This window comes from Callithrix jacchus, chromosome 11, assembly GCF_049354715.1.
Source record: "Callithrix jacchus isolate 240 chromosome 11, calJac240_pri, whole genome shotgun sequence".
Classification (NCBI taxonomy): Eukaryota; Metazoa; Chordata; class Mammalia; order Primates; family Cebidae; genus Callithrix; species Callithrix jacchus.
Genome location: NC_133512.1, coordinates 5865620 through 5888061, shown reverse-complemented (window position 1 = coordinate 5888061; position 22442 = coordinate 5865620). Strand labels below are relative to the sequence as shown.

Sequence of the window (22442 nt, the reverse complement as noted above, 5' to 3'; positions counted from 1 at the left end):
GAATAATTTCAGTGGGCTCTTATGGGCTGTCTCTAGTTGTCTGGTAGTTGGCTCTATGGTTAGGACAGGAGAATAGTGGTCGCAAGAGTACGAGCCAGAGCTTGTAGAAGATGGGGAGTGGGTGCCAAGGCTCTGGACTGGCTAGTTTGCATATGAAAATAGTCATTATCTCTAGGAATTGGCTAGACCTCAGAGAGGCAGTCTCTCTGGGGTCAGCAGGGTCCCTGATGTCAAAACACTGGAAATAAACAGCTCACACACACACACACACACACACACACACACACTCCTCCTCCCACCCCCACCAGTGCAATAAGCCATCAAAAGTCAATGATGAAAGTAAGATGTTCTGGATCCCAAAGTCAGTGGTAGTGACTGCGCTTTGTGATGAAGTTAGTTCCATTTTAAACTTTCTGGCTGTCAAGGATGACAAGAAACACATGAGTTTAATTTTCATTGTTTGATAAAAACAGGTGCCCCAGTTCTTCGGGAAAGATAAACCTTTTCCCTCTGGAACTGAGATCTGAAATGAATCTCCGGGGAGTGTCTTAGTAGATTCTAGGTCCAGTTATGGTTTTGGAAGTGCAGAAGTATTCATAATACTGTCCTTTGTATCGGCTTGCAATAATGTAGAAGCCACAGTATCAGCGTGTAGCTCAGCGTCTTCATGTTACCTTGAGGTGGCGGTCAGGGTTAGAATGCCCTGAGAAATGAGTGGCATGGATGACTGTAGCCACCCTGTCTCAAAAATCGGCTTGCCCAAGTGGGACTTTTATGAGATGTTGATGGCTGAAGTTCGAGGTTGGTACTCTGCAAGAAATTGGAGTTTAGCACTTTCGAGTTACTAAGAAAATAGATACCCATGCACTTTGGATACTAAGTGTGTGCTGTGAGTTTACATGCTGTTTTGAAGATCAAAAGATACGGGATTTGATTCGCTCCTAACCATCCCATTGTCTAGCTTCCCTGCTTTTCAGAATTTTGGTTCAGTGACTTTGTATTCCCTTATTCCTCCCTATCCTCGTTCTTCTATTCCTCAGTCTTCTCCCACCGCTCCTTCTTTAATTGGCTATTTCAGCATGGTACTTACAGCCGGGATGTGGATTGCAGGTGCATGCCAGGTTGGGAGGCACCCACGCAGCTCTCTAAGGAGCTAGACTTCTTCCAGTCCTGGAGGAAGATCTCTTTTTTTTTTTCTACACGGAACAGCTCTGTCATTTACTGAATGGCCACTTAGAAGCTGGTTTACAGCAGTCTACCCAGGAGCAACTACGGATTGCCAAGAGAAATGGTCTTTCATATAGCAAGGCATGACTGGGGCTAGCACACTCAAAATAACTGATTGGAAGGGTGTTTCACCACGCTGATCCATTGTTTGGCATTTTTAATGTACAGCCGGAATCTCTGTTGAAAAGGCTGTATGTTAGTCCCAAATGCTGAATCTTGAGTTGGTGGCAGCTGTCCCATTTCTGGGCAGGAGTGAGGGGGTTGAGAGTGGACCTATCCAGTCTTCCTGTCCTGCCACTTCTTGTACGTTTGTTCTGTTTTCAGTTCCATTTCTGTGGGGAAGAGTTATTTTATCTTTCATTTCATTGTTAACAGTGAGTAAAGTGATTCACAAGCATTTGCTCACTGCCTTTGGTGGTAGACGTCCCTGTGTAGCTCCCACGGTAGATTAAGATTCGTTGGGTATTTCCTTCTAAAACTCTTCCCCAGTTTGAAGTGGGCTCACCTGTCAGAGACAGTCCCAGGGTAAGATAGTGGCAAGATTGCTTACTACAGGTATGCACCATGGGCTTTTCTGCTGCATGTGACAGATGCTTCTGTTGCCGAAATCCACAGTTGTCTTGCGGACACTCTCATTGCAAGCATATCTTCTCTTGACTTATGTGGCTGACATCACCAGTCCTTTTCCAGCACTTTTTCCCTTCTGCTCCCTCCTGCCCACAGTAATGTTTTCCTGGAGTGTGACCTGAAGATCAGGAAGCTTACTGGGCTCTGGACATAAAGGAAAACTCTGACATTCCCTGTAGTCTCACCTGTCTTCTCCATTCCTTGTACCTCCCCAGGAAGACTGGGAGAGTCAGCTTGAGGGCTAATTCTCGTCGTTTCCTTTTCTTTCTTGTATTAAACATTGTATTTGTGAACCATCTCCCTAGCATGTCATCCGAGCCCAGCGAGCCATCAACAATGAGATGGCGCACCAGCTGTACGTTCTGCAAGTGCTCACCTTCAACCTGCTGGAAGACAGGATGATGACCAAAATGGATCCCCAGGACCAAGTGAGTGTGCGCTGGACAGCGGTCAAAGCACAGGAGGAGAGAAGGTGTCATTAGTCTTTTCCTGAGGTACCCCGAACTAGGGAGTTTCTGAGTTTGGGATGATGTCATTTTATTACCATCTCAGAACTTAGGGGCATGGCTTCAAAATTAAGTGAATCTAGGATCAGAAAATATACCATATGGATTCTTCCATTAGGCTCCAAACATGCATGTTCTGCCTTTATTGAAAAAGAAAGCTTGATATCACATGACCACAGACCTTAGCCCTTGGCTCCAAATACCTTTCATGGTAATAGCTTAGGAGTTCCCAGACAACTAGGCCCTCTCGGTGACTCTATGTGGTGTTGATTCTGCAGGGTTGAGGCAGAAATTTTCATTCACCAGAGATCAGTATCAAGAGCAGGGTCCCAGATTAAACCTGATTTCTGGGCCAGCTTTCTGTTGGTTGGCTGTTGGCTGTAACTCTCTGCTGGGTCTCTTGTTGTGCATGAAAGGTTATGTCTCCATTCAGAAGGCTTTGGGGACCTTTGCTGTGTGAGGGTAGAGTGAGAGGAAACAGCTGGGAATCTTGCCGTAGCACATTTTCAACTTAAACAGCGCTGCAGCTTTGGAAAGGAAAACACTCATTATTGGCACGTGAGGGCCTGATCTGTTGCAGATGTGACCTGCATATGTGAAGTGTGTAGCTGCCGCAGCACTTCATTCATGGAGCAAGGCCATGCAGTTAAGAATGATGGGGAGGCTCTGAGAGGCAGTGAGTGTGCCCCATGTTTTTGGCAAGGTATAGTCATCCTAGAGAGAAGAGACTGCCACCTTACTACTTCTAGTGACAGAGAGCAATGCATCTTAATATCGAATGACCCTCTTTGGTTGGAAACCCTTTTAAAACTTTATTTACATATTTATGTTATTGTGGTGGAATAAATGTAATATAAAGTTTACTATTTTAACCACTCTTAAGTGTACAGTTTAGCAGCATGAAGTACATGCACACTGTTATGAAACTGCCATCACCGTCCATCTCCAGAACTCTTCATCTTGGAGAACCGAAACTCTGTACCCGTTAAAAACTAACTCCCCATTCTGTCCTCCTGGCCCCTGGTAACCACCATTCTACTTTCTGTCTATGAATTTGACTACTCCAGGGACCTCATATAATTGGAATCAGACAATATGTATATTTCTGTGTCTGGTTTATTTCACCCAGCCTAGTATCTTCAAAGCTCATCCATGTTGCAGCGTCTGTTGGGATTGCCATCTTTCGAAGGCTGAATCATGTGCCATTATATGCCCACACCTCATTTTTTTCACCCATTGACTGTTGGATGCACACTTGGGTGGTTTGCATCTTTGGTCCTTTCTTCCATTTTTGGCCTCTGTTTGTTTCCATGAATTTACTTAGTGGGGTGAGGCACTTTGGGTATCCCCAGTTTCCCTATCTTAGCTTTCTCCAGTCACGACGCTTCCATCATATCTAGGCCTCTCAGGTCAGACTGCACTGGACTATCAGTATTCATGCTCCAGATGCCTACTTGGCTGAGAGGACCCTTGTGGAATACAGCCAGGCCTGACCAGCAGGGAGACTGGTGGGGGAGGAGCGGCCTGCAAAGCCCTAACTTAGAACACGGGTTCTCTTTTATCTGTTTTCCTTTTGCCTGAATGCAGTGATTCATTTAGACCCCAGGGAAAGAGGGAGTATATGTATTGTCACACAATGAAAGCTGCTTTTTCCCCTCCCTCCTCTTTTTACTGATTCCTTCAGGCTCAGAGAGACATCATATTTGAACTTCGAAGAATTGCCTTTGATGCCGAGTCAGAACCTAATAACAGCAGTGGCAGCATGGAGAAACGAAAGTCCATGTACACGCGAGATTACAAGAAACTTGGCTTCATTGTAAGTAAGGCGTCTCTAGTACATGCCCTCCCTCCAGCCTCCCCAGACCTGACCTCAGCCACATAGCTGATGTCTCTTCCGAGCGTGTGGTCCTCTTGCGCTTTACAGAATAGTTTCCACATTTCCAGATGTCCAGTTGGTTTAAACAGGATCACATGAAAATCTCTTCTGGCTTCAGTGAAATGGAATAACTTGCACAAGTGTGACTAATACTGAGTTTGTTTATTCAGTTCTGATTAACTGTAACCGAGAGTAGTTAGCCCAGAATGCATCTCAACTTCGTGAAATCTACTTCCCAGGATGCTTAAGATTTGTGTTTGACTTAAATGAATGATGGCAGCTGTGAGATGGATCTTATTATTGTTTTAGTGAGTGGATTACTTACAAATACCAATTTCTTATCAAAGTCAAATTGAAAGTTTTCCAAAATGTAATCATGAGGAGATTAACACAGTTTATGCTTCCTTTAAAAGGTCTCTCTTGCTGTGAGTGCTAATAGCTTGTGTCCTAGATTTTTTTTTCTGTTTGCAAATTAGAACACAACTTATCCCAAATATAAGCCATTGGTTTTATTTCTACTTGGATTATATTCCTGATTTCATCCCCATGAAGTCTCTGAGTGACCTTCAGCTAATATCAAATTCTGCAGGTGTAAATTTGTATTTCCATTTTAATCTCCATCATAAATGGCATGTCTGAGATCTTGGCTTCGGTGATTAGAAATCACCAGGTATTATTGTATAATTTCAAATATGCTTTCCTTGAAAAAAAAAAAGCCATATATATGTGTGTATATATGTATATATACACACACACACATATATGTCTCTGTGTATGTGTGTATATATATATACATGTGTGTATATATATATGTGTGTATATATATAGACATATATATACACACACACAGACACACTCAAATATATATATACACAATGTATATATCTGTATATCTCTACTAATATTAATATTTATACATATTTTGACAAGTGACATCATGCTTTATGTGTTATCTGAGAAGCTTTGTCTTTCATGGGAATATTCTTTGAAAATGTTTTCATGTTACTTAACATGTACTGTTCCATTACTGATGCGTTTTTCATGATTTCGATGTGATACAGTTGATTTAACTGAGCCCTTTTGCTGGATGATTCACTGCCTTGATATTACCCGTACATTCATGGTTGATATCTTGCAGCCCAGAATATGCACACCCATGATCACATCATTAGGATAAATTTGTGGAACTACACTTTGTATGAGACATATTTTCAAGGCTTTTGATGCTGTCAAAGTGCATTTCACACACAGAAAGTAATGTCCATTTTAACCATCAGTGGGTCAGACTGATCATTTTTTTAACCCTCTCCAGTAGTGTTTCTTAAGCTAAAAAAAAAACCCTAAAAACCTGAAAAACTAATAATCTGATAAGTTATTGTTTTTGTAGTGTTAGTTTTTAAAACAGTTATTATAATTATACTTTAAATAATGAGGTACATGTGCAGAGCGTGCAGGTTTGTTACATAGGTACACATGTGCCTTGGTGGTCTGCTGTATCCATCACCCCATCATCTACATTAGATATTTCTCCTAATGCTATTTCCCTACCTCCTGCTATAATTCCCCTAGCCCCCGACCCCAAACAGGCCCAGTATATGATGTTCCCCTCCCTGTGTCCATGTGTTCTCGTTGTTCAGCACCCACTTATGAGTGAGAACATGCAGTGTTTGGTTTTCTGTTCCTGTGTCAGTTTGCTGAGAATGGTGGTTTCCAGCTACATCCATGTCCCTGCAAAGGACATGAACGCATCCTTTTTTATGGCTGCATAGTGTTCCATGATGTATATGTGCCACATTTTCTTTATCCAGTTATAGTGTTAGTTTTAATATAGCTTTTTAAATAAAAATACCTGTTGAATATTCAGCGTTGCAGTTTGCCTTACAGAGGTATTCTGAAATTATTTTTATATTGTATTTTATATTTTGACCTTGGAATTCCATTTGTCTTTTGGTTGAATCAATTTTTTTAAATTTTAGCAAAAGCGTCATGGCCGGTGGAGCAGGTGAGTTTCTTGAACTTGGGTGTTGATGACCGAAGCTCTAGGGTGGCAGTGGCCTTGCTGGCAGGGCCCCTTTGCCAGAGCGATGGTCCAGGAAGGTGGATGAGACTCCCTCTCTACCTCACCCTCAATTCCTTCCAAATTTTACTTTTATGTGGTAAACAAGATCTATTCAGGTCACTTGGGAAGTTTTGCAAAATCACCCAATCTCTTTTACCTTCAAGTCATATCAAAATTACCAAGGAAGAATCAGGGGATGTACATTTTGAAAATACTCTTAATTGATTCCTCTCCTGAGGGAGAGCCTGGTTCTAGGGTGCTCCTGTGACTGCAATTTCATCTTCCACCTCCTGCCAGTGCCTGGATTTCTTCTGAGCTATGTGGAAAATCCAAGACCTGAATTCTTTCCATGTGCTGCCTCCAGGATGCATGTGTCTCTGTCCCAGCAGTGGTTTTCCTTGGGGGCAGTTGGCGCCCAGAATGCACAGTATGGAGGGACTGAGGAGAGAGGGAGATTGGGGGATGACCACATGGTGGAAATAGGATTAGTATAGACTCTGGGTCTCTGTGAGGGCATCTGGAATGTGGTGTGTGCTGTGAAGCGTCTCCCTTTTATTTTCAGGCCCCGTTCTTACGTGAAATGACCAGACTATTCCATGAGCCGAATTGGAGTAAATGTTCTCAATGTAGCTGCATTCGTCTTAACATTCTTGTTCATTCCTTGAACGGTTTAGTCTTGGGTGTATTTCTCTCTTAGTTTTTCCTGTCTGCTTAGTGTTCTGCTTCATGAATACAGAATGATAGGTTTTTGTTTTTAAAATTGAAAGTTAATTGGAGGTGGTTTTAAGGCCGTTAGCACTTATGAGGACTTGAAAACTCATCCTACAAAAAGCGAAGACCCTGAACAGAGAAGAATCTTGGGAGTGTGGGTTTTCTTTATTTTTCCATGGTTCTTTTTTCGTTTTTGATTTTAGTTCTTCTCCTGAAACTTCTCGCAGGCCACAGTCTTGCATCAGAGAGTTGAGAAGTTGGAAAGACTATTTAGTAATGATTCTGAATGCTGAGAATGATCCAACAGTTTTGACAAGCAGATATTTTCACTCTGAAATCCGCAGCCAGCCCGAAGTAGACAGGCCTCAGTGAACAGAATCGCGCGGTCATTGCGCCACCTAGAGACGGTCTTGCAAAACTGCTGAAAGCTGATGACATCAGGGCCTGGCTGCAAATCTCTCGATGCTGTGAGCAGCCCCGTGCAGAATTCCCTCTGGACTTCCCAGAGAGGAATCATCTTGCCTGTTAAACTCCTTACTGAACTTTACGGATCTGGATCATCCTTCGGATCACTTAGAAGAAAACTTCAGTTCATAAAATGAAGACGGCTGTTTCTCATTTTTTTTTTTTTTTTTGCTCCCAAGTAGGCAATGGCCAGGAAGCATCACATGACAAGGCTTTGGAGTTCACTGGGTCTAGATTCAATTTCAGCTTTTCTGCTTTGGAGCCATGGGCCAGCGGTTCAGTCATTTAACCTCTTTGGGCATGGGTTTCCTCAGCTGTGAAATTGGGCAGCGTCTTTTCTATGTTGAGGTGATGGGAAGGCCCACAGGGCCGTCTGTTAGCAACTAGCACAGCGGCTGAAACGAGGTGCACTCAGCCCGCACTACTTCCCTTTCCTCCTTTCGGAGAGAACACGTCCCCGAAATCGTCTGCAGCTTTTTAAGCTTTCCAAGGTAAAAGGGGCCATTGCTCCAACAAGGCAAGAAGCGTATTAAAGGACAATAAACCACGACACCTCTGGGGAGGCAGATGGGTGCTGCGTTCCTTCTCAGCACCACATCCCAATGGAGCAGATTTTTCTGTTAAAATAACTCTAAAGTCATAATCTAGGTGACTGAGTTGCTTGTAAGGTTAGTCATAACACAGAAAAGTACCTGCTTTTAAAACAAAGCTGCTTCGTCTTCTGAGATCTCGTTTTTCTTTTCTTTCTGTTTTTTTTTTTTTTTTTTTTGATGTGGAGTTTCACTCTTGTTGCCCAGGCTGCAGTGCAATGGCCCTGTCTTGGCTCACTGCAACCTCCGCCTCCTGGGTTCAAGCAATTCTCCTGCCTCAGCCTTCCAAGTAGCTGGGATTACAGGTACCCGCCACTGCACCTGGCTAATTTTTGTGTGTTTAGTAGAGACAGGGTTTTACCATGTTGGCCAGGCTGGTCTTGAACGACAGGCATGAGCCACTGTACCCGACCATCTTCTAAGATCTCTTTTACTGATTCTTTCGTTTCAAAATGGACAGGCCTTCATAGGTACCCTGGTGGGAGACTCGGTCTCTCTCCTAGGCTGGAGTGCAGTGGTGCAATCTTGGCTCACTGCAACCTCCATCTCCCAGGTTCAAGCGATTCTCCTACCTCAGCCTCCTGAGGCAGGTGGGATTACAGGCCTGCGCCACCACACCTGGCTAATTTTTGTATTTTTAGTAGAGATGGGGTTTTGCCCTGTTGGCCAGGCTGCTCTCAAACTTCTAACCTCAGGTGATCTGCCTGCCTCGGCCTCCCAAAGTGCTGGGATTACAGGTATGAGCCACCGTGCCTGGCTGGGATAATGCTATTCTTACTGGAACTTCTAAGGAAGGGCACGTGGATTCCCGAGAGTGATGGAAGTCAGACTGTCGCCTCTAGGATGACTTTAGCTTGAGAACAGGGACAGTGCTGTATACAAACTTGAATGTAGCCACCAAGACCTGTGCAGCAGAGCTCTCACTCTGCAGAGTGTTGCATTCCTGGTCCCGGCTAGAGGCACCTTCAGAACGGTCTCTGCTTTGATTTCCAGTTTGTACCTTCTCTATTTGTGAATTTTACCTTACTCAGTCTACTGGATGAGCATGAAAAAGGAGTTGTCTGTAGTTCATCTTTCTGATCCCTTCTGAATCACAGCGGATATTAAAATCAGAAAAAGCTTTTTTTTTTTTTTTCCTAGTTGCTTTGTTTTCCTTTCTTTTTTCTTGACTGGGGAGAAAATAAGCTTTTTTTTTTTTTAAAGAAGCTTTTTCTAAACAATATAATTTGCTTGAACGTGAAATGTTTTATAAAAATTTTTCATAATATTTCAGGATCATCCTGGAGGGAAAAATGACTAAACCGTGAAGGTGGAAGAAGGAATGGGTAACAGGAAAAAGCACTATTTCAGAAATAAGATTCGTGTTCAAAATTTTAAGAGGACTTTCTACCTTCTTGGATGACAGAAGATAATTATCTCTAGTTATACAAGTATAATTACACATCATTACATATGCAGTGCTTAGTGTCATCTTAATATATTTTCTCACCAAATGGAGATGGCAGGGAGTGAAATGAACTGCATATTTATATTTTTCTTTCTCTCTCTCTGTCCCCATCCTAATACTACGGAAGGAAGCATCTTTGTCTAAATGCTACCAGGCTTCAACAGTCATTGTGAGATAACACTGTGATTAAGCTCGGGCTGTGGATTTGGGTTTCTGGCTCTTCCATTCACACGCTGAGTGACTTGGGCGAGGTACTTGACACTCATGTCCCTGTTTTTTTAATCTTGAAAGTGACGGATAATGATGTTCTCTATCAGTATGTGTGCTGCGTGGATTCAGTCAGTAGATACTGTAAGTTGTTCAGAGCAGCGCTTGCTACATAGTCTGTGAATCTAGATGTTATTAATCATTGCCATTGATATTGTTGAAAGGGCACCACAATCTCTGTGACACCGTGACAGATGGTGATGGGGGAACGTGAGAGTGAGAATTGTCGGTTGTCCGGGAGGGTAGTGTGAAGTGAGGGGTAACAGTTCAAGTCACAGTTAAAGGTGAAAGAACAGTGGGTGCTTGAGAATCTGCAGGTCATTTGTCATGGACGGTGTTTATGGTGCAGAGACGGAAGTAGAGCTGGCTTTAGGTGTGAGGGAAAGGTGATGGAAGAATTTTGAATTCTAAGGGCTTTGCGATGTATAGTCAGTCCTCGTTATTCGTGGATTCCATGTTTGCAAATTTGCCCGTTTGCTAAAATTTATTTGTAACACCCAAATCAATATTCGAGGTGCTTTTTTAAAGTCATTCTTGGACAAATGCATAGTGGCAAAAAAAAATTGAGTTACCCAACTCAGATATTCCAGCTGAAGTCAAACAAGTCCCCGAGCCACCGCCCTGCCTTCCTGTGTCAGCTCTCATGCTTCAAACAAGTGTCCCTTTCCCCGTCTGTCTAGGTCATGTTTTTCTCGTTTTTGTGCTTCCTGCTTTCTGATGGTAATTTCACAGTTTCAGGAGGCTCCAAAGTGTAGAGCTGAAGTATTGTTTAAGTGTTTTGAAGTGAAAGAAGGCTGTGATGTGCCACACAGAAGAAATACAAAAATATATGTGTTTGTTAAGCTCTGTTAAGGCAGTACTTAAAGGACTGTAGGCTGAGCACTCACTGTTAATGAATCAGCAGTGTATACTAAATAGGGTGTCTTTAAACAAAAACACACATAAACCAAGGTTATATATTCACTAGTTGGCCAAATGTTATGGCCGAAGGCTTGCAGAAGCAATTCTATGTTGTTCCTAGGAGCGGTGGTTCAGTAATTGTTAACCAAAGGTCTGCAGCAGCTTTCCAGGACGTAACTATTGCAAATAAGAATCATCTACTACATTGGAAGTTCCTGGGGAGCTTTTGGGCAAAGGTAAACTGTGGAGAGGAGAATCCAGAGGGTCCTGTCTGTGGTAAGTGGGGAAGAAAAAGTCTGCTCTTAAGTGGTTAGAAGGAAAAGTTAAATAATTTCTGCAAATCATTTAGTACTGCTCAGTACCATGTAGGAATTCACAGGGAAAGTATTATCATTTACTATGATTCAATTCATTTATTTTAAATCCAGAAACTGCCTTGGAATGGCCACTATACCAAAATACCTCATCCCTGAAACCTGGTGAATTCTCAGAAACGTTCTAGCTGAAGAGAACCCTGTGTATAGTGGACTTACCTTATCTTGAAGCACCAATGCCAATGTGATTTTATCACGGGCTTTCATCACTAAGAATGGGGTTCAGTGTCTCGGGCTATGAGGACCGGCGTTAGTAAGAATCTAGAATACATTGGCAGGAATTGAAGAAATTAAATTTCGACATTTAGCTGATTTTTGTGGTATTCTCCTTTTGCAACGGGGCATCTCTGGAAAGCATAAGACAAAGCAGGTTTTCCCCCTATATCCCATATGAATAACTGGGATAGTATTCTCAACCAAGCACTTGGCTTTCAAATAAATTTTAGATGTAACCCATAAACAATAGGGCAAAAAGGCCAATATTTTTAAAAACACACATTTACTGAAATCCTGTATGGTTATAGCTCTATAGAATGCAGGAGGTCCCTGGGTAAAGGGATTACCTGGGATGGTTCAGACTGTGTGAACTCACAGAGATGGGCCTGCTCCTCAGGAGCCAGATCTTACACAGTCCTTGACACTTTGATGGGATCTGACAGTCTCTTTCCCTGTCTGAAACGCTGCTGATGTAGGTGTAGTCTTGCTGCTTTGAGGCAACGCTGCCCGGAATAAGCCAGGAGATTCCTTAGCAGAAATAGCCACCAGGTGGCGCCAAACCACAGCCATTGGCTCTCAGCCCGCTCCCCGCTCAACTCTGGCTGACCAGCTGCTGGGACATTCTGTTACATCCCTGCTTGTAAGCCTGAAGCCTTTGAGGTTGTTTAAGGGCCAAGACAGGGGTTCTTGGGGTCTCCTTAGAGAGCTCCAAAGCTTTCATCAGGGCCTGGCAGGAATTAGAAACATTCTTGGGTGTGCAACTGGCCTCCCTGTGAAGTGCGATTTGCCTGATATTCATGGCCGATGGGCTTTTTCCCAGTACCTGCATCTCCCAACTCTCATTCCCAGTTATTTTTCCTTCTGCTCTCATGGAAATATTTTAAGTAGGGCAAGCAACCTATACAAGTGATTTTTTCTTTCTGTCTTAGCATGGAAACAGGGAAGTATGCATTGGAAACGGAAAGTCTTTATGAATATTGACTGTAAAAACCGCAATAATAATGTATCTGCGGGTGGAAAGTATACATAAGTAAATACGTGACAGTAAGAACGTGGAGAGGGCGGGGTGGCAAAGGGAGTGGAAGTGAACCAGCCTCGGCAGGGTGCAGAGCTGTTTGGGGAAGTTTGATCTGACTCTCGACCTGTGGTTCTCAGGTAAGTAAAATCTTTTAGAATCATTTTTCAGCTTTTTTAAAAAAGTAGCCCCCTCTGGAGCTGTATGTTCAGAAGTGCTGCTGGGAGTTCTGTTTTAATGGTAGGGAGGATTCAAGCCTCTTGAACATTATTTCATCTCTAACTTCTGCTTCTTCAAGCCTACAAATATTAAGGGGAATTTTGTGTTTTGTTCTTTTTTTAATTGAGACAGGCTGGACTAAAGTGGGGCAATCTCGGCTCACTGCAACCTCCGCCTCCAAGGCTCCCTCTATCCTCGCACCTGAGTAGCTGGGACCACAGGCACGCACCACCACGCCCGGCTATTTTTTCGTACTTTTAGTAGAGACAGTATGTCACCATGTCGCCCAGTCTGGTCTCAAACCCTTGAGCTCAAGCGACCCACCCGCCTTGGCTTCCCAATGTGCTGGGATTACAGGTGTAAGCCACGATGCCTGGCTATCGAGGGGAATTTTAAAAAGGAAGAGAAGTCAAAACAGGGCGGCCCACGAGGCTGCTGATGGGTCAAGCAAAAGCTATCCGGGAGTATCGTTGCACACTTCATTGATTGGCAGCTGGGCGTCCTTTTCAGGTGGCTCACTCATCACAGGTGAAGAGAAGACTGCCGGTGCCCTGCCTGTACATGTTCAGTGTTGCTTTCGTGCTGTCTTTCTTGGATGCTTTTGGTGAAATGACACAGAGCATGGCATGCACTGTCTTCATGTTTAATTTTAGAGACCATAGTTGTCTTAAAGTTGTAGCTGCTAGTTGGGCGCAGTGACAGATTGGGAAGTAGAGGAGGGAGGATCACTTGAGGCCAGGAGTTCAAGACCAGCCTGGGCAACAAAGTGAAACTCTGTCTCTAGCAAAATAAATAAATAAATATATGGTGGCACACACACTGGGACAGTGGTGTGCCATCATGCTCAGTTAATTAAAACACACCCACCCACACACATATATATATATTTATATATATACACACACATACACATACACATATACACTACAGTGGTGTGCCACCATGCTCAGCTAATTAAAACACACACACACACATATATATACATACACATATACACTACAGTGGTGTACCACCATGCTCAGCTAATTAAAAAACATATATATATATATATATATACATACACATATACACTACAGTGGTGTGCCACCATGCTCAGCTAATTAAAAAACATATATATATATATATATATATATATATACACATATACACTGCAGTGGTGTGCCACCATGCTCAGCTAATTAAAAAACATATATATATATATATATATATATATATATATACATACACATATACACTACAGTGGTGTGCCACCATGCTCAGCTAATTAAAAAACATATATATATATATATATACATACACATATACACTACAGTGGTGTGCCACCATGCTCAGCTAATTAAAAAACATATATACACACACATATACACTGCAGTGGTGTGCCACCATGCTCAGCTAATTAAAAAACATATATTTAATATATATAACACACCACTGTATATAACACACCACTGTAGCCCCAGCTGTTTGGGAGGCTGAGGTGAGAGGACCCCTTGAACCCAGAAGGTCAAGGCTGCCCCAAGTTACGTTTGCATCCCTGAATTCCAGCCTAGGCAATAAAGTGAGACCCTGTTTCTCTTTGGAAAAAGGAAAAGTCGTAGTTATATATGTAGAAAAGAAAAAGACTTGGAAAGCCCTCTTGAAAAAGCCAAGAATTCAGTTTTATTTCCTGTCATTGAAGCAAGTGAAACAAGCACATTGAGTCACGGGGCAGGGCTTCTGCACACTGGGCTCCTCGCAGATGACTCGAGGCCCCGTGGGGCCATGTCCACTTCAGTGTAGCGTCATCATACCTCCTAGGGTGCAGGGAGATTGAAAGGTCTGCTTAGAATACTTGCAGATCTTTCTTCTGTGACCCACCTTTGCTGTCACCTGTATCGACAAAGGACATCCGAAACTGGTGCAGTGGGGCCCCTGGGGCAGTGCTAACACAAGCTCTCTGTCACTGTCACAGCTGAAGAGCCAGTGCACGTTTTGCACTTGCTGCAGGGTGTGTGCTGTTGCCACCATTTCCATCTGTTTGATAACTTTTATATGTGATATGTTACCCCCTTCTTCCTACCCTGGCATGGGAGGGAGCAGGGAGAAGTAGGGATTGCTGCAAATAATCTCATTTCAGAAGCACCCATGACCTGTGGACTCCATCTGAAAAGGGGATGCATGAATAATTGTACTTTCAAAACTTTGGTTTTTTTTTTTTTTTTTTTGAGACAAGGTCTTGTTCTGTCTCCCACAAGTGATCCTCCCGCCTCATTCTCTCAAAATGCTAGAATTACACATGTGAGACACCATGTTCAGCCCATTTTCATATTTTTAAAGCAACTACTTTAAGGGAAAACTTTCAAAAACAAATGACCTATGATTCATGGCCATAATAAACTTGACCTTCGTTCTTCTCTCTTGCGTTTTGCTGTAATTAACTTTAGCTCCAGACACAGTTTCTCAGGATGGTTATTGAACAGCAGGCGAAGACACGGGTTTCTTCCACTTCTGTCTTTCCTATTTGCCACGCGTTTCTGTGCCTTCGGAGGGACGTTTGTGGGCTGTTAGGGTTGAATCTGTTCTCTGGTCACTAGGGGGCGCGCCTGTCAAAGGCATGTGCGTGAGAAACGCCGCAGGCTGATGGCGCTTCCATCAAGAGCAACTGTGAGGTGTTCAGGAGGTGAGGACTTAGTGGGGACTCTTCTAAGTGGGGTAACTTTGGAAGCTTCAGAAGAATGCTTTTACAGCCAGCATCTTCTTCCTTCCCCCTTTTAGCTCAAAAATCTCCAATAACTGTCCCCTGGCTGTGGCAGGAGAGGCAGCGTCTTAAATGGTGTCAGTCCTTCATCTCTGAGTGTATCATGCAAACTTCCTTGGCGTCCCTTTTTTGCACGTGGGGCTTTGGAGCAAAAGGGCACCATCCAGCAGGTGCAAGGGTGACGCACAGGGAACCAAGGGCAAGGAAACGTCAGGGTCTTGTGTTGTATAAGCAAGTCAATTCTGTTTGAGGCTAATATAGCTTTTTTTTTTTTTTTTTTTTAATTTTTTTAGACGGAGTCTTGCTCCTGTTACCCAGGCTGGAGTGCAATGGCGCGATCTCGGCTCACCGCAGCCTCCGCCTCCTGGGTTCAGGCAATTCTCCTGCCTCAGCCTCCTGAGTAGCTGGGATTACGGGCACGCGCCACGATGCCCAGCTAATTTTTTGTATTTTTAGTAGAGACGGGGTTTCACCATGTTGACCAGGATGGTCTCGATCTGTTGACCTCGTGATCCACCCGCCTCGGCCTCCCAAAGTCCTGGGATTACAGGCTTGAGCCCCTGTGTTCGGCCTATAGCGTAGCTTTAATGAGTGCAGCCTTTGGTGCCAGACTGCCTGGTTTTGCATCCCAGCTTCCTTGCTCATTAGCTGCGTGACCTTGGACAGTTTGCCTAACCTTTCCTTGTCTCCTTAGTAACTTGGACATAGTAGTATCTTCCACTCAGGCTTGTTATGGACATGAATGAGTTAATCAATGTTACGTTCTGAGAAACCTTGGCATGGAACCAGTTTTAGTAAGTTTTTACAATTGATGATTGTCATTTGGATCTGATGGTCGAAATGAGTCTGCAGAATGCATTTACAGTCATCCAGGCTGTAACCAGCCGGGTCTGAGAGTAGAAATAGGTGGCTTCAGAAACAGCTAATCCTGAGGAGTGACATATCCCAAAGTCCTTGAATTCTAGAGAATTTTCCTGAGAGTGCTTAGCAGTGCAGGACTTTTGGACCCCCCCCAAGAGCCTCTTTAGTGAAGGAAGAGGTGGATTTTTTGCTCCGTATTATTGCTACTCTGGAATTAGCAGGTAGGCACATGGCTGAGGACGTCCTGTTGGTGCCTGCTCCTCTGTGGATTTTCAAAAGCAGGTACGGCTTAAAATCACAATGTATATGAAATTGCTGTTGCTGTCCACAGCAGGTAGCACTTTTCAATTGGATGACAGTACCTTTTGGAGAGTGCCTTGGACCTAGGCTGGGCAGTGTGAGGACAGAGGACCACCAGAGTCTGGCAGGGCTGAGTGGTGCTGAGGTCCTGGTACCTGGGACGGGTCGTTACAGGCATCCGGCGCCTCTTCCTCTGATGATTTTCTGTAAGTGCCTGGACTCTTGATTTTGCCTCTAGTAGGATCATATCGAAGTACCCCGAGAACAGCGCTGGCTTTTCTGGGTTGCAGGCAAGAGAGGGAAGGAATGACCAGTTAAGAGTCCAGTGATCCAGCTACCTGCATCCCATTGACCCTGCTTTTCTTTTTCTTTTCTTTTCTTTTTTTTTTTTTTTGAGATGGAGTTTCGCTCTTGTTATCCAGGCTGGATTGCAATGGCGTGATCTCGGCTCACCGCAACCTCCGCCCCCTGGGTTCAGGCAATTCTCCTGCCTCAGCCTCCTGAGTAGCTGGGACTATAGGCACGTGCCACCATGCCCGGCTAATTTTTTGAAATTTTTAGTAGAGACGGGGTTTCACCATGTTGACCAGGATGGTCTCGATCTGTTGACCTCGTGATCCACCCGCCTCGGCCTCCCACAGTGCTGGGATTACAGGCGTGTGCCACCGCGCCCGGCCCTGACCCTGCTTTTCACGGCCATCAAACAGCTCCACGCGAAGCTAGCACGCCTTCTGTCTTTACCCTTTCCCCCAAGACAGTGTGCTGTTACACCACCTTCCATTTTGTTTTCCATCTTTCCAAGTGGTGACCATGTGTCACAGTGCCCTTCCTACCTCTGGATTCAGTGTGATGTGACCTCGGGAGAGGAGGCGTGAGCACGACGACCACACTCGGACGTGTCTGTTTCACGTCTGCCAGGAAGTAATTTTTATGCCGGGAGCCGGCTTCATGGCGTGGGATTCTAATTCTGGGGATGGCATTTTGTATGTGTAGGAGGACTGTCAGAACCTTTCCAATGGGAAGGGACAAGCACCAAGTTGAGAATCACATGGTTGCATAAGAACCGGCCCTGTGCGGGCATCTCTGCACACTCCCTGTACTTGTTCGTTTTGAAGACGAGAGAAAGAGGAGCAGGAAGGATCTTCCATGAACTCTGCAAACCTGCAGACGTTCCAGTGAGAAGTGGCACACACTCCCGAGATGGTGCTCGGGACGACACAGTTAAAAGGGTAAGGGGATTTATTAACCCTTTGCTTTCTTGCTATTCCTGTCCCTCCTCTTCAAATGTGTACCTTACCAAACTTGCTAGGCGGCTGAGTATCTGTCCTTTTTAGGTGTCCCGCTAGGGTTTTCATTGGTCTTATCCCAGCAAGAAAATAGCTGCAGCGGCCACCCCCCGCAGCAGTAGCATCCAGGGGACTTTTTGGGACCTGGGCCAGCAAGTTCCCATATGCAGGATCTCATTCTGTCTCCACAAGACACAAGACACAAGGACTATTATGCCTATTTTAGAGATGAAGAAAAGGAGGCTTATGGCTTCTGAAGATTTGAAACCTGCCTATAAAGCCTGTAGTGTTTTGGCAGGACGGGAAGACATATGCAGACTTAATTTTTGTTCTCAAGTTCTTTAGTCTCAGGTGCAGACACTCATGGGAGCAAGGCAGTGGAATAGATGAAAGTAGCAGATCTCAGTGAAGCTTTATTTCTAGCCTCCCACACCAAGGACACCCTCCACTCCCTTGGAGTCTTCGGGAAAGCCACCAAATGCTTGTCTCACTGTGGCCTTTCCAGACTCAGGATGGAATTCCCATTACTGAAGACCATATACCAACCACCTACTTATTTTTTCTTAAAGAAACATGCACATGATATTGTCCTTCCTGGATCTCAAGCTAAACCCAGCAGGAGCAAGGCCACGTTTCTATCTGGGGGTAGAAAGCAAAATTGTGCTTGCCTGTTGCTTCTGGTTTTCCCGAGGTGCTGCAAATCCTTCCCTAATGCTCACAGCAAGCAAGTGGCAGGGCCAGCGTTTGGCCCCATTCACCCTGATGCCAGTCCTCCCCAACCTCAGCCTCGAGGCTGTGTTGTCTTGCTATTTAAGGAAAAGGAAACGTGCTGGCTGAAAGGTCTGTCTCTCTTCACATTCAATTCAGGTAAATCCAGGAGACCTTGTCTCCACTCTCTGCTTATGGAGCCTCTGCCTGCTTTCTCAGTGCTGTTCATTCATTGATGACCTTGCTGCATAGCTAGAGCAGAGCAGTAAGGAATTGTTATCCTGACTGAGGTCCTGAATCCTCGTCCTCCTGCTTCATGATAATCCAGAAATCAGCCTTCATTTTTTGCCTCCTATTGTGGATGGATGGAACCTGAAGTTAGCAGTTTTGAATTTGGTTCTCTCAATCCCCCCAGCCCTTTTTAATATTTATCTATGATGTCATATACTAAAGCTTTCCTTGTTAGGTTTCTCGAAGGTTTCTCCCACATTCCCACTGCAGCCGTTCCTTGTCACTTATGAGCATTAGGGCAAAAGGAAAGGACAGGAAAATGGGGACCAAGAAGAGGGAGGCCCCTGCACTATGGCTTTTAAAGTTCAGGGGCATCTACCAGAGATGGTATGTACGTCTGGGACCAGGTCTGTTAGGAGAAGAGCCGTGCCAGCTTTTGCAGAGAGGAAAGCTGTGGGAGGAGGCACATTTCTTCCTCACTTGAGGAAGCATCGCAGATTCCTGCACCTGCTGCTCATTGCAGGGAGCCCCACCTCCAGCCGGCTCGGCATCCAAACAGGCATCCAAGGTGTGGGATGGGTGCCTGTGAATTTCCTCCGTCTGATCTGAGTGGCTCACTGAAAGATGGCCTCCCATCTGTAGAGCACCTTAGTAATAATGGATCATGCCATGAAACAGGGTCCTGTTGGAGTTTAATCTAGACTAAAAATAAGAGAGTAATATATTCATTTCTTCATGCAACCAACATTTAGGAGCATTTATGATATTTAAGGCAATGTCTGGACAGGCCTTTAGTCACAGAGATGAATCAGGGAGAAGCTAAGGCCTTCACGGAATTTACTGTCGAGTGAACTCCCTGTTGCCCTGGACCTCAGCTGTGCTGTTCTCTCTCCTGCGCTCTCACGCCCTCTCCTCTACAATTCTCAGTTCAGAACTGAGAGTATTGCGTTCTTAGACTGGATATGGGGAGTCTGCTGGGAGCTCTCCCAGTCCAGGTCTTACCCCTGTTTCAGCACGTAGTTTGTACTTGCTCACAAACCTCATGTCCCCGCCCTGAGGGATAAGACCTTGTCTACTGAGCACACCTTTGCATCCCTTGCACACAGCACAGTTCCTGCCACTGGATAGCATATGGTAAGTATGTGCTGAATGAACGAGTAGATCGATTAAGGATTCTACCAGTCAGGAAGAGGGACTTGTGTACTTATAGGTCGAAGTTGGTATGTACTATGAGAAACATACAAATAGACTGAAGTCCTTCTGAAATTCCAAACAGGGATAAGGAGAATTGTTTGAAGGCTCGCCGAGATTTTGCAGTGGAGAAGACACTGGAGATGAACCTTCAAGTATAGGTAGCGTTCGGACATGAATGGGCTGTGGAGGAGGAGGAGCGTGGGTGACCAAGGTGTGGAAGTGGAAGAACATCTAGTTTCCTTTAATTTCTGCTCCTTTGAGGCCGGGCCATAAAAGATTATGTGCTGTGGTGTTTGGATGATATTTGATAATTTGTAAATTAGGAAATAATACAGTTAAAGCTGATAATTTCACTTTGGTGGTAGTAAAAAGACGGCATAAAGTTGGAAGAGGCTGGAGGTGATATTGGCCGAAACCAGAAATGGCAGGGGAATAGAAAGGGAAAAAACAAATGTGAAAGAAAAGGTGTGGAGCACAGGGCTTGGCGCCAGGTTGGATATGAGGAGTGTTGCACAGTGTGTGTGGCCAGGAAGCTGGGTTGCTGTTTCTGCAGGTAGGAGACACAGCTTTCGGAAGGGCTGGCTTGTTCCACATAGGATAACGGATATTTGAATTACTGTCCGGACTTCAGTTGGAGATAGCCAGAAAACCATTGGAAATAAAAATACCGAGCACAAGTTAACATTTGCTTGGCACTTGCAGTAACCTGGCAAGTGTTTCGTTAGCCTATTTTAATGAAAGGGGAGCTGGGAAACTATAGAACAGAGAATAAACTGGCCAGGACATACATCCAGTACGTGACGCCAAGGACTCCTGTCTTCACGCGTCTAGTTCCGTGCTTGTTCTGGAGAATTTCCCCACGAGAGTCAGGGCTTTCCGGCGCGTTCTGGATGAGAAGTGCCGACGAGATGTGTTTAGAGGGGCAAGTTGCTGAGGCAGTAGCAGGTGAGATCATTTGGCGAAGCCTAGAGTGGCTTCTTCTAAGCATGTACTAGAGTCTCATGTTGGCATGTACGTACATGTATGTATGTGTGTGTGCACAAGTGTGTGTGCATGTGTGTGCTCATCTGCCAGCAGAAGAGAAAACGGTGATAGAGAAAGCTGGAAAGAGGATGGCCCATCACGCAGGGGCTCTGATTTGTTTGTAGGGGCTGGGAACACAAGTGATGCTCTTCCCGTAGCAGGCCATTGGTGCAGTCCTATGTTCACCGTTTCTTAGTGACTCACACTGTATGGATAGTGCTGCCTTATTTTTAGTGCTGAGTATGAGTCTCCAGGTCGCTCTCTGATAACCCCGGGCAGGGCACATCGTTAGCCTGAGGGGTGACTGCTCTGTGCTGCCTGCCCTCCATCACGGCTTATATTCTTATTCAGTTTACATGTTTGAAAAAATTGCCTCCATCTTAAAGGAGATTTCTGTGAAAACATCAGGCAGACCATAGAGGGCCAGGGGTCTTGGTTGCATACGATCGCTGTGCCGGTTGGGCCATGTAGTCCCACCCAGTACAGGGGTTTTGAGTCTGCTTGGTCTCCCTGAGCCTCCTCTCTCACCAGGAATCCTGGGGCAGGGGGTGGGAAGTGGTCAGAGCACTCACAATGTCCTCAGCACTTTTTACAAGACAATACAAACCCAGCAAAGGGGTAATTTTCAGGCTGAATTCTTCAAATCTCTCACAGAAATTCCATTTTTATGTCCGAGCACACATCTGCAATGTTTTGTATTTTGATTTCATGACCTTCTTCTTTCCACTCGTTAAAAAATACGTATACATGTATATGTGTGTGTATGTGTATATGTGTGTATGTGTATGTGTATGTGTATATGTGTGTGTATGTGTATGTGTATGTGTATGTGTATGTGTATGTGTATGTGTATGTGTATGTGTGTGTGTATGTGCCTGTATATGTGTATGTATTTTTTGAGACAGAGTCTCATTCTGTCGCCCAGGCTGGAGTCCAGCAGTGCAATCTCAGCTCACTGCAACCTCTGCCGCCCAGGCTCAAGTGATCCTCCCACCTTAGCCTCCCGAGTAGCTGGGATTACAAGAATGCACCACCATGCTGGGCGAAATTCTGTAGTTTTTCTAGAGACGGGGCTTTGCCATATTGCCCAGGCTGGTCTTGAACTCCTGACCTTAAGTGAGTTGCCCACCTTGGCCTCCTAAAGTGCTGGATTATATGCATGAATCACTGCACCTGGCCCACTTTTTAACTGGTATTTCTTTCTGCTAATCAATGTGACATATCCCTATGGTGAAAACTTGGGAGAGGAAATTGTGAAAAACACACACACAGGAAAACACTCCTAGTCCCCCTTCCACAGGCAAACACTGCCACTGTTAGCACCTTTCCTTCTCCTGTGAACCCTGCCCTTTACACACTAGAGACTGACCTCTGTGTTTGATTTCCCAGCATTTCCATATGTTCTCAGTACACCTTGATAAACATGTAAGTGGTTGAACCAAAATTTATCTAAACATTCTCCTATATATTTAGTTTGTTTTTAATGTTACAAGAAGGGGTTCCATGAACATATGTGAATAACTGTTTGTCCACATTGAGGATTATTTCCTTAGATTGTTAGACCCTTGGGTCAAAATGTAAGAACATTTTTGAAACAATTCTT

The 22442-nt window shown here is 44.5% G+C and overlaps 1 protein-coding gene across 29 annotated transcripts in view; it reads left to right on the top strand.

The window, feature by feature from the left end:
* Positions 1–22442, top strand: part of ELMO1 (engulfment and cell motility 1) — a 588268-nt gene that overhangs the window by 243807 nt on the left and 322019 nt on the right. For 28 of the 29 annotated variants that reach the window (XR_013523821.1, XR_013523822.1, XR_013523824.1 and 25 more), the window contains 2 exons: positions 2160–2282; positions 4045–4176. Coding sequence is in view for 24 of the 29 variants with exons in the window: in XM_054236998.2 (XP_054092973.2) it covers positions 2160–2282; positions 4045–4176 (255 nt within the window). In the remaining 5 variants the exon portion in view is untranslated. Of the gene's footprint in view, positions 1–2159; positions 2283–4044; positions 4177–17482; positions 17627–22442 lie in introns of those variants that run through there. The other variant, XM_078342230.1, reaches the window with a different exon arrangement.